This window comes from Engraulis encrasicolus, chromosome 14, assembly GCF_034702125.1.
Source record: "Engraulis encrasicolus isolate BLACKSEA-1 chromosome 14, IST_EnEncr_1.0, whole genome shotgun sequence".
NCBI classification, from domain to species: Eukaryota; Metazoa; Chordata; class Actinopteri; order Clupeiformes; family Engraulidae; genus Engraulis; species Engraulis encrasicolus.
The window spans coordinates 52349330-52364202 of record NC_085870.1 but is presented as its reverse complement, the minus strand read 5'-3'; the positions used below and the strand labels follow the sequence as shown (position 1 = coordinate 52364202).

Genomic DNA, 14873 nt, shown 5'->3' with positions numbered 1-14873 from the left:
CAAGTTGAATGGTCAAAAATTGTGTTTTTCTGACAGTGTATTTGAGATCAAAGGATTGGATTGGATATTGGGCAAATTAGACAGGTGGCTTGTGTGTCCAGAAGCCAAGCAAGCTCCAACGCTTAAAAAAACAAAGACCTCAGCATAAGTTAGAAAAAAAAAACGTTTAATGACATTACAAGTATGTACATATTTTGCCTTAATAAAGACAGACAGAAACCAGTGCATGGATGGTGTGCAAATGTACAGGCCTACTTCACTTCACACAATGCTGCAGTTCATAAAAAGAATACAGAAGATTATTTTACAGCCACAGCAGTAGATTAGTTGTGTTAATTCTGTGATGTTTCTCACAATTAAATAATCGGATTTTGAATTCATAAGACCTTCATAAGAACGTGTTGCTTCTTCCCTCGAAGAAAGTAATTCATGAAAACATACAATAATGTTTGACTAGACAGCATGACAACTTCAAATTCATTTTTCTCAGTTTGTATTTTTAAATAGTTACAGCACTTTGCCATTAGATAATCAAATGTGAATCAGTAAGTCTTCAGAATTACTCAGATATTTTATTGTATTATAGTCAAATGGCAGCTCAAGTATTTGTGCTCGGTTTAGGCTATGCGATGATGTCATATTATAGCGTCAACTTGAAAAACCCCTTTCCCACATTTTTCCTTGACTTTCTATTCCTCATCTGATTCTTGAAGCAGAGCCTTATGGGAGCTTGAGTCCTCTGTTCCACTTTTCCGTAGTCCCAACTCCAGGTTGGACATCGGTTTGCTGGCGCATCGGCTCACAAGTCTGCAGGGGACATGGAAAGAATCAGAAAGTGTAGCGGTTAACAAAATAAAATGCCAAGTCAGTTTTTTTGCCTTCAGTTGCCTCGCAAGTTGGAAGCAAAACTGTCACATCTGGAGAAATCAACAGCTTTCTGCGACTCCAAACTTATTTAGTGTGGTTAGCTTGCCCCTCTGCAGGAGATGTCGAGAAATCAACCAGGAAATGTGACCCTTCAAAGATCCAAGAGTGAAACATTTGCAGAATGCTTTATTAGATTGTTGTGCTATGCATTCATCTGAAAAATCTGGAACAAATAAAATAAAATAAGTAATGATGCACACATCCAAAATCCAGGTGCAGGACAAAAAAAGGCTAAAAAATAAAATGAAATGTCCACACACTTTTCTTAGTTTTTTTTAAAATTTATTTCAGAGTTACCATTTTGAGCTATTTATTCTAAGCTTGAAAATAGCTTGAAAACAGTCACTGGGTAATGAAAAAGCAAAACGGGAGTGAGTGTGCCGGTCCGCTGTGTGCGGACATTGAATAAATGGCATTGCCGTTTAAAAACTTGAAAGGCTGCAACTACAATGCAGATCCTTCAGCCTCTTCTTTGCAGCCACCTCTTGCCATTAGCCTATATGGGAATTGTCCCTGCTGCATTAGGCTTTTCCAGGTAACTTATCTGAATAAGCAGCAGACGTGTACTTAAGTCTGCACTGGTTGGATCAACTTTGTGGTGGGTTCCTAGTGCTTTTCAGTAACAACACAGCCTATCTACTTCATTGGGTATATTGGACTAACTGGTGTAACAGCTATGTAATTATCATGTGCTAGTGTGTGTTACAGTGTACTTACACCATGAAATTACTTTTACATTTCATTCTATATGTTTTTATATTTTAGGATTTATTCATTCTTGAGATCTTTTGGGATCTTTTCACGTTGCGTTTCACATTTCAATGTAATGTGCTACATAATAAACTTGATTTGACCTTTCATCTAATTTTAAAGTTTTATTGGATTGGGGTAGTTTGAGGTCATATTTGCACAGGGGAGTGGCACCCTAGCCTCCTGAAAAGCCCAAGGCACGCGATAGGATTTTACTTTATGCAAATATCAAAACAAATATTTCTTTGACAGTTTGGTGAGGCTATCCTTCCTTTAGACAGTTTCATAAATCATAAAAAATAGAATTGTGTTGAGCGGGTGGGTTTTTTTTTTTTGGGGAAGGGGGGGGGGGGGGGGGGGGGGTGTTCGTCGATCCAGTTGCTAGTCTTTGTTGCACACCCAAAGACTTAACTGTTTGGGGTTAAATGAAATTCATCTGCAAATGGGATACCCAGCAATCCGACTCATTGTTTGCAGGGAAGGAAAACACATCTACCGGTACATCCTAACAACATTGACATGACATTACTGAGAACTTTAACAGATTAAGACTCGGTCATTACCATTTTAGTAACAGCAAACTTATTTTAGAGACTCTGCATGAAAGACAAAATTATGACCAGAGTTCTTATCCCCACATGTAAAAGCAGCCATAAGTATGTGATTTTTTTTAAATAAAGTGTGGTTAAATTGTATAGGAATTGAAATGGTAGGATGCTCTGTGATGATATACAAGCCTGGATCAGCATTGGGTGATATCTGGCACTAAAATGGGTGGACTGGATGAAAGTGGGTGAGGTCATGTGACCAGGTAATCACCTTTATCATCTATGGGTGACATACGAAATGTCAGAGTGAACCTGATGAAGCAATATGGTAATGTGTTGTTCACCTAATAAGCTACCAGCAAAGAAGACCAGTGTGCGGTGATCTATAACTCTTTTACGCAGCCATAATTATGTTTAATAGCAATAGAAACCCAATGACTGGCGGCTGGCTCAGCAAAGGCAGTCTGATGTCCTTACCTCCAGACGACAGCGTAGTTGATGCCGGTGATGAGCAGGGCCACCGCATAGTGCCAGCAGAAGCACATGGTGGTGAACATCATGTTGCCATGGTCTTCCTGGTTCCACTCAGGTCCGCTCAGGGGGAACAGAACAAAACCGATCTAGAGAGAGAGAGAGAGAGAGAGAGAGAGAGAGAGAGAGAGAGAGAGAGAGAGAGAGAGAGAGAGAGAGATAATAGTCATATTTGTCAACCACTGTAATGTAGGAGATGGGTAGTTAGTTGGCCAAAATGTCCTGCAGTTCAGCTTCATGTTGGTGTATTTAAATTGAATGCCTTTGGTAGCATTACAAGCTTGAACTAGACTGCCTGTGCAGTCGCCTTCGACTGCTTAAGGTATATCCCCGAAACGCGACGCTTCCAGTCCCCAATCATTCCTACCACTCCCGTCCACCTTTTCATGAACGTTTATGATAAATACAAAATATAAAATAGATATATTTAATATCTATACATAGATCAATGACGTGCAGAGGCTTAAAACCAAATGACTATTGTGAAAATGAAGGAAAAAATGGGGCAAATGGTAACACTGTTTTAATGGTTCACTATTACAGTGGATATACCACATTAGGTACAGTGTAATAACCAGTGTAACAATATTTAATACCACGTCATACCAGTGTGACACCATGTACCAATTTTGTACTTATATCATGTAGGCTATTTGTGTGTAAGTGGTATTACATGGTATTGCATATTTGTACACTGGTATTACACTAGTATTACATGGTATTACATATTGTTACACTGGTTATTACACTGTGCCTGGTATTGCCTATTTTTACACTGGTATTACACTAGTATTACATGGTATTAAATATTGTTACACTGGTTATTACACTGTAGGCCTACCTGATATGGTAGATTCACTGAAATGGTGAACCATTAAATTAAGGAGTTACCGGGCAAATCAATCCACCCAGTCAGAAGTTATGGGCCAAATAAAAATTCCACCATTTTGAAAGTGTTGACCTCCAAACTCTAATCAGTTCATGAACCTACCCTGCAGCATTCACACACCAAATCTGGGACAAATCCATCCACCCGGTCAGAAGTAATGGGCCAAACAAAAATTTGGCCATCTTGAATTCGGCCATCTTGAAATTGTTGACCTCCAAACTCGAATCAGTTCATGAACCTACCCTAGAACATTCACACACCAAATCTGGGACAAATCCATCCACCCGGTCAGAAGTAATGGACCAAACAAAAATGCCGCCATCTTGAATTCGGCCATCTTGAAAGTGTTAACCTCCAAACTCGAATCAGTTCATGAACCTACCCTAGAACATTCACACACCAAATCTGGGACAAATCCATCCACCCGGTCAGAAGTTATGGACCAAACAAAAATTCGGCCATCTTGAATTCGGCCATCTTGAAAGTGTTAACCTCCAAACTCTAATCAGTTCATGAACCCACCCTAGAGCATTCACACACCAAATCTGGGACAAATCCATCCACCTGGTCAGAAGTAATGGGCCAAACAAAAATTCGGCCATCTTGAATTCGGCCATCTTGAAATTGTTGACCTCCAAACTCGAATCAGTTCATGAACCTGCCCTAGAGCATTCACACACCAAATCTGGGACAAATCCAAATATCCGTTCAAATGTTATGGGCCAAACAAAAATTCGGCCATCTTGAATTCGGCCATCTTGAAATTGTTGACCTCCAAACTCGAATCAGTTCATGAACCTGCCCTAGAGCATTCACACACCAAATCTGGGACAAATCCAAATATCCGTTCAAAAGTTATCGCGTTAACACGAAAGACCTTACGCGGCGGCGGCGGCGGCGGACGCAAAACCATTACAGTCCCAGGAAAAAGTTTGTACACCCTTTGAAATTTCTTACCTTTCTGTCAAAATTGGTCATAAAACATGGTCTGATCTTCCCGGAAATCACAAGAAGGAACAACCAGAGTCTGCTTTAACTAATTCAACCCAAACATTTTCAAGTTTTCATATTTTCATTGGCCATAAGATGTAAACATTCACAGGACAGCAAGGCATAAGTAAGTACACCCTTGCATTCAATAGGTTTTAACCCTAAGTTAGTCACAATAACCTCAACCATATGTTTCCTGTAGTTGCAGATCAGATTAACAAAACAATCTGGATGTATCAGGTCTCCCTCTTCTTTAGAAAACTGCCTCTTGTCAGCAAGGTTTGTGGGATGTCTGGAGTGCATAGCTTTCTTGACTTCATACCATATAATTTCAATTAGTTTTTGTCAGGGCTTTGACTGGGCTATTTCAGAATGTGTATTTCATTATTATGAAGCCATTCTAAAGTCGATTTGCTTCTAAAGTATGGGTTGTTGTCACATTTCAGGACCCATACTCTTGTGTGCTTCAACTGTGTGACAGACTACCTCACTTTTTTCTGTAAAATATCTCGATAAACTTCTGAGTTCATTGTTCCACTGATAATAGCAAACTCTCAAGGGCCTGAGGCAGCAAGGTATCCGCATATAAAGATGCTCCCGCCACCATACTCAAAGGTGGAGATGATGTTTTGGTGAAGGTGTGGTTCTCCAGTTCTCCTCCAAACATGACATTGTGTGTTCCCCTGAACAATTCAACTTTGGTTTCAACGTTGGTCTACAGAATATTTTGCTGTAATTCTATGAAGCATATAAATGCTTTTTCGCAAACCTCAAAGGTGCAGCAATATTTTTTTGGACAGAAACCCCATTAATTTTAGATTGGCAGAATGAATCCCATTTTTAGCTATTCTTGGTTACATCTCCTCTTCTGTGTATGGTGGCGGCAGCATCATTATATGCGGCTACCTTGCTGCCTCAGGCCCTTGACAGTTTGCTATTATCAGTGGAACAATGAACTCAAGTTTATTGTGATATTTTACAGAAAAAACGTGAGGAAGTCTGTCACACAGTTGAAGCACACAAGAGTATGGGTCCTGAAATGTGACAACAACCCATACTTTAGAAGCAAATCGACTTTAGAATGGCTTCATAATAATGAAATACACATTCTGAAATAGCCCAGTCAAAGCCCTGACAAAAAATAATTAAAATTATATGGCATGAAGTCAAGAAAGCTATGCATTCCAGACATCCCACAAACCTTGCTGACGAGAGGCAGTTCTCTAAAGAAGAGGGAGACAAGATACAAACATATTGTTTTGTTAATCTGATCTGCAACTACAGGACAAGTCTGGTTGATGATATTGCAACTAACTGAGGGTTAAAACCTACTTAACGCAAGGGTGTACTTACTTATGCCCTGCTCACCTGTGAATGCTATGGCCTTATGACCAATAAAAATATGATAACATGTAAATGTGTGGGTGGAATTAATTAAAGCAGACTCTGATTGTTCCTTCTTGAGACTTCCGGGAAGATCAGACCATGTTTTATGATCAATTTTGACAGAAATGTAAGAAATTTCAAAGGGTGTACAAACTTTTTCTTGGGACTGTACATCCCCGACGCTCCGCGTTTCGGGGATATAATGAAGTACTGAATGCTGCTTTTATGAGGTGAAGCACCAGACACTTCCACATATTAAAAATAACCACACAAAAAAACATCTGGGGCTCCAACCAGATCTCTAGAAAGACAAACAGTAGTGCAGGATTTGGATAGACTTATTTCAGTGGTGTCTCATGTCATACGTTTAAGCCTCGTGGGTTAGTCGTAAAAGTCAATGGGTTCATCAGAAAAATTTAAATAAATCAAATGATTATACAAATTGCAAATTTGTTCAAGTGCAAAATGGTGTGAGCACAGACTGTTGATGCTCACTGCCAGGTTCAAGTTAAAGTACCAGCCACGTACTGTATTTGTTACAGACAATTCACAGACTCAGGAGATTAGGCAATTAGCGGCACAACTATGTGGCCAAGTGGAATAAACTGATTAGGGAAGTCGCCTGTGTCCAGACCACAGGCAAAAGACAATACATGGGTCAGTGACTCTTTCAGCAGTAGTAGTGGTTTAGTGGACTATTGAAGCATATTCATGCAACATATCAACCACCAATTACTAATTAATTTATGGGCATTACTAGATGCCATTGCGCCACCTGATGCCTGAGGCCAGAAAAGTGTCTTTGACCTTTGCTTTCCAAAGTTGACTTTGCCACTTAGCAATGCAATAACAAGCACGAGAGCTCATTTTCATACTGGGATAGGCTAGGCAAAACGTACTGCACTACACAAACACACATTTCCCAACCCTGTTGTTTACATCCTCCATTCGCCTAATTCAGCATCCTGCAATATACACAGCGAAGCACATTGACCGGCGGTGCCCTCTGATGCTTATCTATTGTGATTTGTGAAATGTGAGACCACAACCACAGCATTCATCTCAGCTGAGGTGTCATACAATTAATAATTCACCCGTTTAATCAGTCCATTGAATTCACACAGAAGCATGTTCATTAGACAACAATGGTCCCATACACATTGCATCTCCCTAACTCCCCTTTTCAATTATTCACTGCATTAACCAACACATTCTCCTTTTGGTCTGTTGACTTCTCGTGAGCCATTTCCAATGGTCGATAATGAGAGGTGGTTAGAGCAAATACACTTGCATGCGCACACATACACACATACGGTACACACACATACATACCAGTACCAACAACCAAAGTATGAAAATGGCTGGTAGATTAATTTACGGTTTTGTGGCTGATAAGGCCTTAATGGCTTTATCGACCTATCACACACAAGTGAGTGCAAGTACACACACGCACACACTCACACATAGGACTGGGTACCGAAATTCGGTTCCTTGATGGAGCCAAATGAAAGGCTAAGGTTCTAGTAACTAGAATAACTAGAGGGGGTGTGGCAGGCTCGTCAGGAACTGACAGCCGTGGGTATAATTTATGGACCGACACACACACACGCACACACGCACACACCCCTACCTGGTAGAACCAGGATCCCTGTAGTATGGCCAGGCTGGACCTGAGGACCTCCAGTATGGGGTTATCCCGGCGGAAGGCCTCCATGGCAGTGCTAGCGGCACCCCCAAACACAGCCACCAGCAGCAGAGAGTGCACATGAGTGTCCAGCATGGGACGACCATGCAGATGGTAGTAGAACAGAAACCCTGAGAAAAAGACCGTACTGAATGTAATTTCTAAAACAAGTTCCATAAATACCATTATCAAGCATTACATTGAAGCATTTTGGGTGCTGTGTGGAAAAGTGTACAATATTAATACAGTCTGAAATGATTCAGCTAATATAAAGCAATTAAACTGACTGCAACACTTAGCCTAAAGCAGCAATCAAACAAACAAACAACAATTAAATTGAACAGTTGCATATAAGTAAGTAGGTGAAAATAGCACACTAATACTTTTTTAATTAAATAGATTCCATAATTCACTCCTGTTCCAATGCTTGAGGATTTTCTTGTAGCATCACTCTAAATCAATCTGTCTGAGCCTGTCTGGTCTGAAATTATGTGATTGTTTGGGAGATGGCGGAGACTGGGAGGAGGGTAAACCAACCTTCGACAAACAGAGCGAGCGAGAGGGCCATGCGGTCCAGGCCAGGCGGCGCACGGGGCAAGGTGGCACACAGGAGGTCGGCCACACCGGAGATGCCGTAGAACAGGTACATGGTGCTGTGCTGCCAGTTCATCAGCTTCACCCAGCCGCCCTGGTACAGATGGGCGTGCGGGCCGTCCGGCACAAACTGCTCCGCCATGATGCCTAGCGAGAACAAACAGTTTATACAGAGTTTAGTTTAGTTAGTTTATTTAGTTTAGTTCAACAGGGACCATGCACAATACACATTGATTACAGAAGTAAAAAGATGGCTTGTGCCAGATTATAGCTATATAGCTAATTTCCATCTGCAGTCCCTGGACAGGTAAAACAAATATTAAAATACATTAACATAAACAAGATATAAACAACAGAGGTGGAAAGAATTCACAGTAGTTGTATGGTAGGCAATTGTGCTTCTTTTTGGAGCCTCAAAAAGACCGGGGCCATCCTTCCAAGGCTGCAAGAGATATATTGAAGACGAGCAAAGACACGGACAAAAAGCATGATGAATGACACCTTCCAGCCGAGCTATTCCATGTTTCAAAGGCTGCCCTCAGGGAAACGACTACATTTTTAAAATATAGAATACAATGCAGGACATAGAGATTGTGCAAGAATGTCTTCCTTCAAGCCATCCAATTTTTAAATTCTTAGGCCCTCTTTTTCCTTTTATCATTATGTTTTTCCCCTTCTTTTCCCATTATTTATTATTGTTACTACAAAGTAGAGAGCAGTTGCATCTTTCATTTCACTTCCAATTGTGTCAGCACAAGAAAGCAAGTTGTCAGGGTCTGGACTCTGTGTGTTTGTTTTGTCCACTGATGTGTGTCTTGTCTCCTGTTCCCTTGTCCATGTACTTTGGTTTGCCCGTCTTGTTGCTACTTTCTTGTTTTGGTTCCTTGTGTTCGTTTTCCATGTGCTTCTGTTCATGTTTTAGTCCTGTTTAGTTCACCACAAAGCCCAAACTTTGAAACTTTGAAACTTGAACTCTAGTAAAAGAACTCTATTACTAGCCTCTGACTAAACCCTTTTGACTGAGATGTCCTGGATGAGAATGTTCACATGTGAAATAAAGATGTTTAGTTAGAGGGAAAAGAGGAGGTGAAAATCGAACAAGCTACAAATGATTATGAATGTATTGAATGTTATTTCGTTGGTAGCATTTCACACATTTAGATAACGATCTGGCGATTTGGGAGAAGAGAAGCTTCAGAGAAAATGAAGTGGGGACACATTAGCTGAATAGAAACGTCAACATATAGGCCTATTTTGAAAAAAAAAATAAAAACACCATGGATCTAAAAAAAAAAAGGAGGGGGGGCACAATGGATTTGAAAGGTGTTATATCTGTTGATGACAGTAACTACTTAAACATAACTATTCATCATTCCATCATCCTGCACTGTTGCCATATTCAGCTATTCTCAAAAGGGGCCAGAGAATGAAGTGACAGGCATAGTAACAGAATGAGCAGCACACAGCAAACAATCCAGCTGAATAAAGAGAGGAGAGGAGTCTTACCAACAAAGGCAAAGAAGACCTTCAGTGATCCCTCGACCAGCTCCATCTTCCTGAAGACGGGCGGCAGTTTCTTCTTCCTGGAGCCCTGGGCCTGGAGGTAGCACTGTCTCCATGGAGTCTTGAGAGACCACCACAGGCCGAACAGCAGGAAGAGGCTACCGGGCAGCGCATGGCCCTTGAAATTGGCCATCTTCTTCACAGTCTTCCCTAAAGGACAGGGGCCCCTGGTAGATCATGAACAAACAAGATTCAAGATTAATTTTATTCGTCCCGAGGGAGGTTTGTCTTGGACATACAGGGGTTGGACAAAATAATGGAAACACCTTTCATTTTAGAGTGGAAAGTTTCATGGTTCAAGTGGACCAGCCTGTTGGCCAATCTTCATGAATTGCACATTGCGCCAGTAAGGTGAAGTCAGTGTGAAGATTCAATTAGCAGGGTAAGAGTTTTGCTCAACATTTTGCAATGCACACAACATTATGGGTGACATATCAAAATTCAAAAAGGAGAAATTCTTGGTGCACATGTAATTGTTGCATCTTTGACCTAGACAGAAAGTCTTTGTAATGTATCAGGAGCCACAGTATCCAAGGTAATGTCTGCATACCACCAAGAAGGATAAAGCACATCCAACAGCATTAACTGTGGGCGCAACAGGTACACAGTCTAAAATGACAGGTGTTTCCATTATTTTGTCCAACCCCTGTAGCTGCCGCATAACACACACATGACGCATACAGTAAACAAACACAATCCCAAGGATATCAGTCATTATGAGAGATTTTGTTGACCAATAGGCCTACAGGGGTACCTGAAGTTCTTCTTTGGTTCTCTTACGAATCCTCAACTTATATGGAGACAAAATGACAAAGAAGTGAAAGACCAATAACCTTAATCTGTTAAACACCTGATCTGATCTTGACCTGACCTTGGCTACCACACCATTGGCCCTGGTGACCCTTGTAACGTTGGCTAGAAAACAAACGTAGGCCTATTACAATATGACAGACGTGATCAGCAAAAGCAAAAGGCTGTCCCTTTACTGATCACAAAGTTTTAGGCTATCAGCTCTCAAAGATCATCAAGAACAATGCACATATTGTATTACATGTACATGTCTGCAAACAATAGTTTCGATGAAACAACTTCAAGGACTGTTGAGAGTTTCGATCATGACAGACACCGCATATGTTGCCACAATGATGGAACAAACATTGTCGTCTTTTGAGGACCAGGTGAGGCAATTGCGCGCGGCGGAAGAACAGGTCCAACCTGTCAGTCAGAGTGGCGACAGATGCAGGTGACCCGCTCCAGTCTGACATTCTAGGACTGAAGTAGCTATTCTGGATTAAAATGACTGGGATACAATACGAGTTACAAAGTAACTATTTGTATCATATTTGAGGGTGGGTTCATAACCTACACTTTCCATGCAAATTTGATGACTTAAATAGGTTGCTGCGTTTCCGCACTTGTTGGCCGTCCATCATAAATTGTTTAACAGACTTTGATTGCTCAGGTGGCAAATATATTCAGAGAAATTAAATGACCGTCCGCGACTGACAGTAATAAGATGATCTACCCCATGTCTGCAACTGTTATTTGTTATCCTACTAGTCAAATGTTATCAACCATAGGCCTACACACGCGTTATCATTTTAACGACAGCTAACGACCGTTCAACGCAAGGGAATAAACGGATCATTTCTAGACATGACGTCTGATTCCACAACATCTTGGTCGAAATAAATAAATAAATAAATAAATAAATAAATAAATAAATAAATAAATAAAAGGCATAATGACCTTACCTGAGTTCTGTCCTACTGCGGCTGGACCCTCTGCTGCACCCGCTGTGTTGCTGCTGTTATGGTTGGGGTTAATGTGATGCACCTGTTGCTGCCGCGCCTTTTGTATGAGGGTGTGTGCGCGTATGTGCGTGCTGTCGCTTATGAATTAGGGCATTTGTCAGTCATAGCTGGGGACTTTATTGGGACTTGAAGCCTTCTTCAGTAGGTTAAATATGCAAACGTGCTGCCTATTTGTATCATCGGGATTAATTACAAACGTATGCGTTGTTTTATTGCCATAGGTTTCTTCTGTAGCCTAATTACTGCTTTATTATTTGGGGGCACAACCCTTGAACATGAGAATGAATGACCTAACACAACCTTATTGACCTTATAGATACATTATCTAATGCATTAACCCATCCATATGATAAAAGATCACAAGAGAGAACATCTTCTGAAAATGTGTTTCCTGTTTCCTGACGCCCACCCCTCTCTCTCTCTCTCCCTCTCTCTCTCTCTCTCTCTCTCTCTCTCTCTCTCTCTCTCTCTCTCTCTCTCTCTCTCTCTCCTCCACATTACACAGTCAGGTTGTAAACTGCTACTGGAGCTGTGCTGGGTGTGCTTGTATGACTGAAGTTAATATGTAAACTCTGGATGACCTGAACTGAACAAGAGACATAAATAGAAAAACATCAGGGCAGTGACCAGTTCTGTTTCTCTGTGGAACTTTGGCCCTTCCCAAAAGCTTTTACTGCCGCCATACACACACAATGGCCCCAATATAGAAACTCACCTGGAGTCCTGTTAATGATTAACTACACGGAAATGATGAAGTTCACTCGTGTCGATGAAATGATTGGATTTTTTTAATTACAGAACAGTACTCAAAAAAGCTTTGCAGATTTGTGTGTGAAATGGACAAGGGGACCATGTTAGAAGTGTGAAAGTATAGTGGCGTCTCACTTTTCAAAAACACACATAGGCTTATGTGCACATTCGCACAATGCAAAAAGATTTAACTTAACATTTGTAACATATCAAAGAAGATGGATTTCACAGTTTAAGTGGAAGATATTGACATGTCAGTAATATGGTGATTACTGATAAACACAAGACGCTCTCTCCACCCCCACCATCATCAGGTCACCTTTGTATGTCCCAGAGCCATACAGAGGGAGAGTTGCCAGGAATTAAATTGCAACCCCGCCTTTCAGAGGTCGTGCCTAAAGCGGCTGTCTTTCCATAGACTCAACATAGAACCACCACATTAAAAGCCAAAAATAAGGACTAATGAACTATACAGCAGGGTAATCACCACAAATATGTAAACTGTCAACTGTCTAGGTAAAGATAATCACAACAGTTTTTCCATCTGTGATGTTTATCTGAAGTTATTACTACGAACAGCAAGTCTTGTCATATTCCCTGCATTGCATCGCATTGCATTTGCTTTGTGCTACTCCCACTTCTAGGCACTAACATTCGCAGCGCTGAGCAGTTCTGAGACGCTAAACAGCTAATTTTTCTAATGCGGAAGTCGGACACAGTGGAGATTGCCCGACTCTCCCTCTGTATGGCTCTGGTATGTCCATCATGACATCATCCTGACCTGCGACCTAGACTGCACCTCCTTGCCTGCACTGTTGGTGGAACAGTGGAGTTATAAGGTGTGCATGTGTGAGTGCGCGTATATGTGTGCGTGTGTGTGTGCGTGCAAGCGTGCGTGTGCGTGTGACTGTGTTTATGTGTGTGTGTGTGTGTGTGTGTGTGTGTGTGTGTGTGTGTGTGTGTGTGTGTGTGTGTGTGTGTGTGTGACTCAGATGATGGCACAGAAGATCTTCTTCTCTCTGAAGGGGTTCTCGGAGGAGGGCACAGGGGCGACCAGGGGGTCCTCTTTGGCATGGGTCTCACAGTACGCCATCAGCTCTGCAGCCGCCTTGGACACCTGTGGAGACCAGGGGCATAGCAGGTGGATGGTAGAGTCAAATCCATCACATGAATGAATGAAAAACTTTATTGCCCGAAAAGTGGATTTGTCTTGCGTTTAGGAGCCATACAACAAACATTTGGACATACAGACAATTACTACAGTACACAATTAAATGAAAATATTTCGAGGTGAGGCTTAGGTGATCTGTAGTTTGCCACTCGGGGCTCGAACCTACCACCTACCCTACCAGTTATCGCTCCAGTTTGGGTATGGGAGGAACAGCACGATACCGCTGAGCTAAAGGGCCAGACTAGTGTTTCTCAACAGCGGCTCTACAGACCCCCGTGGGGCGCTATAGGGAGCTTTTGGGGGGCATTGGGAAGGAGGCAGCTGAGAGGGGTGGGACTTCTTTTCAAATGGGGTCAATAGTCTGTTATGTTATTTTTGTTATACTGGGCGTTGGCAAGCTTATGATGAGGTTCAAGCGGGTGTTTGTTAAAAAAAAAAGTTTGAGTATTACTAGTCCAGACCGATAACTCATTAACAGATTAAGCGATACTGTATGAGGCTTCGGGAGGGAGGTTTACTAACGTTCGACCATCTGTTATATTTACTAACCAGCATCCTCTCAATGTTAACCTCCAGCTTGAGTTGTTCAACTGTTTTCCTGGCATCTGCTATCTTGGCCATGTTGTTGGACATCGTTCTGTTCTCTCTCCGGCTTGGGACCTTGACAACAACAGAACAGGAACCTGCTGTGAGATCATAGGCTTGACAGTCCCATCTATCAGAATCTGCGTAATACATTAACATGTGATCAAAAGTGAACAAACGTGACTATTTGTGCATATGGCTTTTTTTTACTTTTAACACATTTAATCATATTTTAAGTAGTAGAATGCCCTAATGTGGGACAATTTTTGTCACTTCAACTTTGGTGGTTTATTAAAATTTAATGACAACATTTCAATACAAACAAATTACACCATTTTCATCCTCTAGTTGTGCTCTAATCAAATAAAACCTTTAAAAACATGTTAAGTGTTTCTAATTTGAATAATTTGGATATTAATGTAAGTTGGTCAAAAACCATGGTTATCCCTAAAGTGGGACAATCGGTTTCCTAATGTGGGACAGTGTATATTAAAAGGTCTCTAAAAGATGTTTGTGTAAAATATTAATTCAAAATGAGATCTGCCACTCTTTAAGACATATCAGCTACACATTTAGAGCATGTTTTATGAATTAATGTTACTTTCTTTTATTGGTTAATATGACTGAGACTGTTTGAACCCATTGCACACAATTGGTCACTTCAACATGGCAGCTCTATTTGAGGAAAGAA

The 14873-nt window shown here is 41.2% G+C and overlaps 2 protein-coding genes across 3 annotated transcripts; both read right to left on the bottom strand.

The window, feature by feature from the left end:
* Window positions 1-168: 168 nt before the first annotated feature.
* Window positions 169-11879, bottom strand: tmem45b (transmembrane protein 45B). 2 transcript variants are annotated; one of them, XM_063216616.1, is made up of 6 exons: window positions 11612-11879; window positions 9806-10029; window positions 8243-8446; window positions 7652-7836; window positions 2703-2845; window positions 169-807 (listed from the first exon to the last, which is right to left on the bottom strand). In XM_063216616.1, the coding sequence occupies exons 2-6, from the start codon at window positions 9993-9995 to the stop codon at window positions 690-692; spliced, it is 840 nt and encodes a 279-aa protein (XP_063072686.1). In that variant the 5' UTR covers window positions 9996-10029; window positions 11612-11879; the 3' UTR covers window positions 169-689. The 2 variants fall into 2 exon arrangements, with proteins under 2 accessions (XP_063072686.1, XP_063072685.1); XM_063216615.1 differs by having other exon boundaries at window positions 11617-11879.
* A 1535-nt stretch (window positions 11880-13414) lies between these two features.
* On the bottom strand, window positions 13415-14263 carry gng8 (guanine nucleotide binding protein (G protein), gamma 8). Its single transcript, XM_063216614.1, has 2 exons — window positions 14147-14263; window positions 13415-13543 (listed from the first exon to the last, which is right to left on the bottom strand). Exons 1-2 carry the CDS (start codon window positions 14228-14230, stop codon window positions 13415-13417), a joined length of 213 nt encoding a protein of 70 aa, XP_063072684.1. The 5' UTR covers window positions 14231-14263.
* Between the last annotated feature and the right edge of the window lie 610 nt (window positions 14264-14873).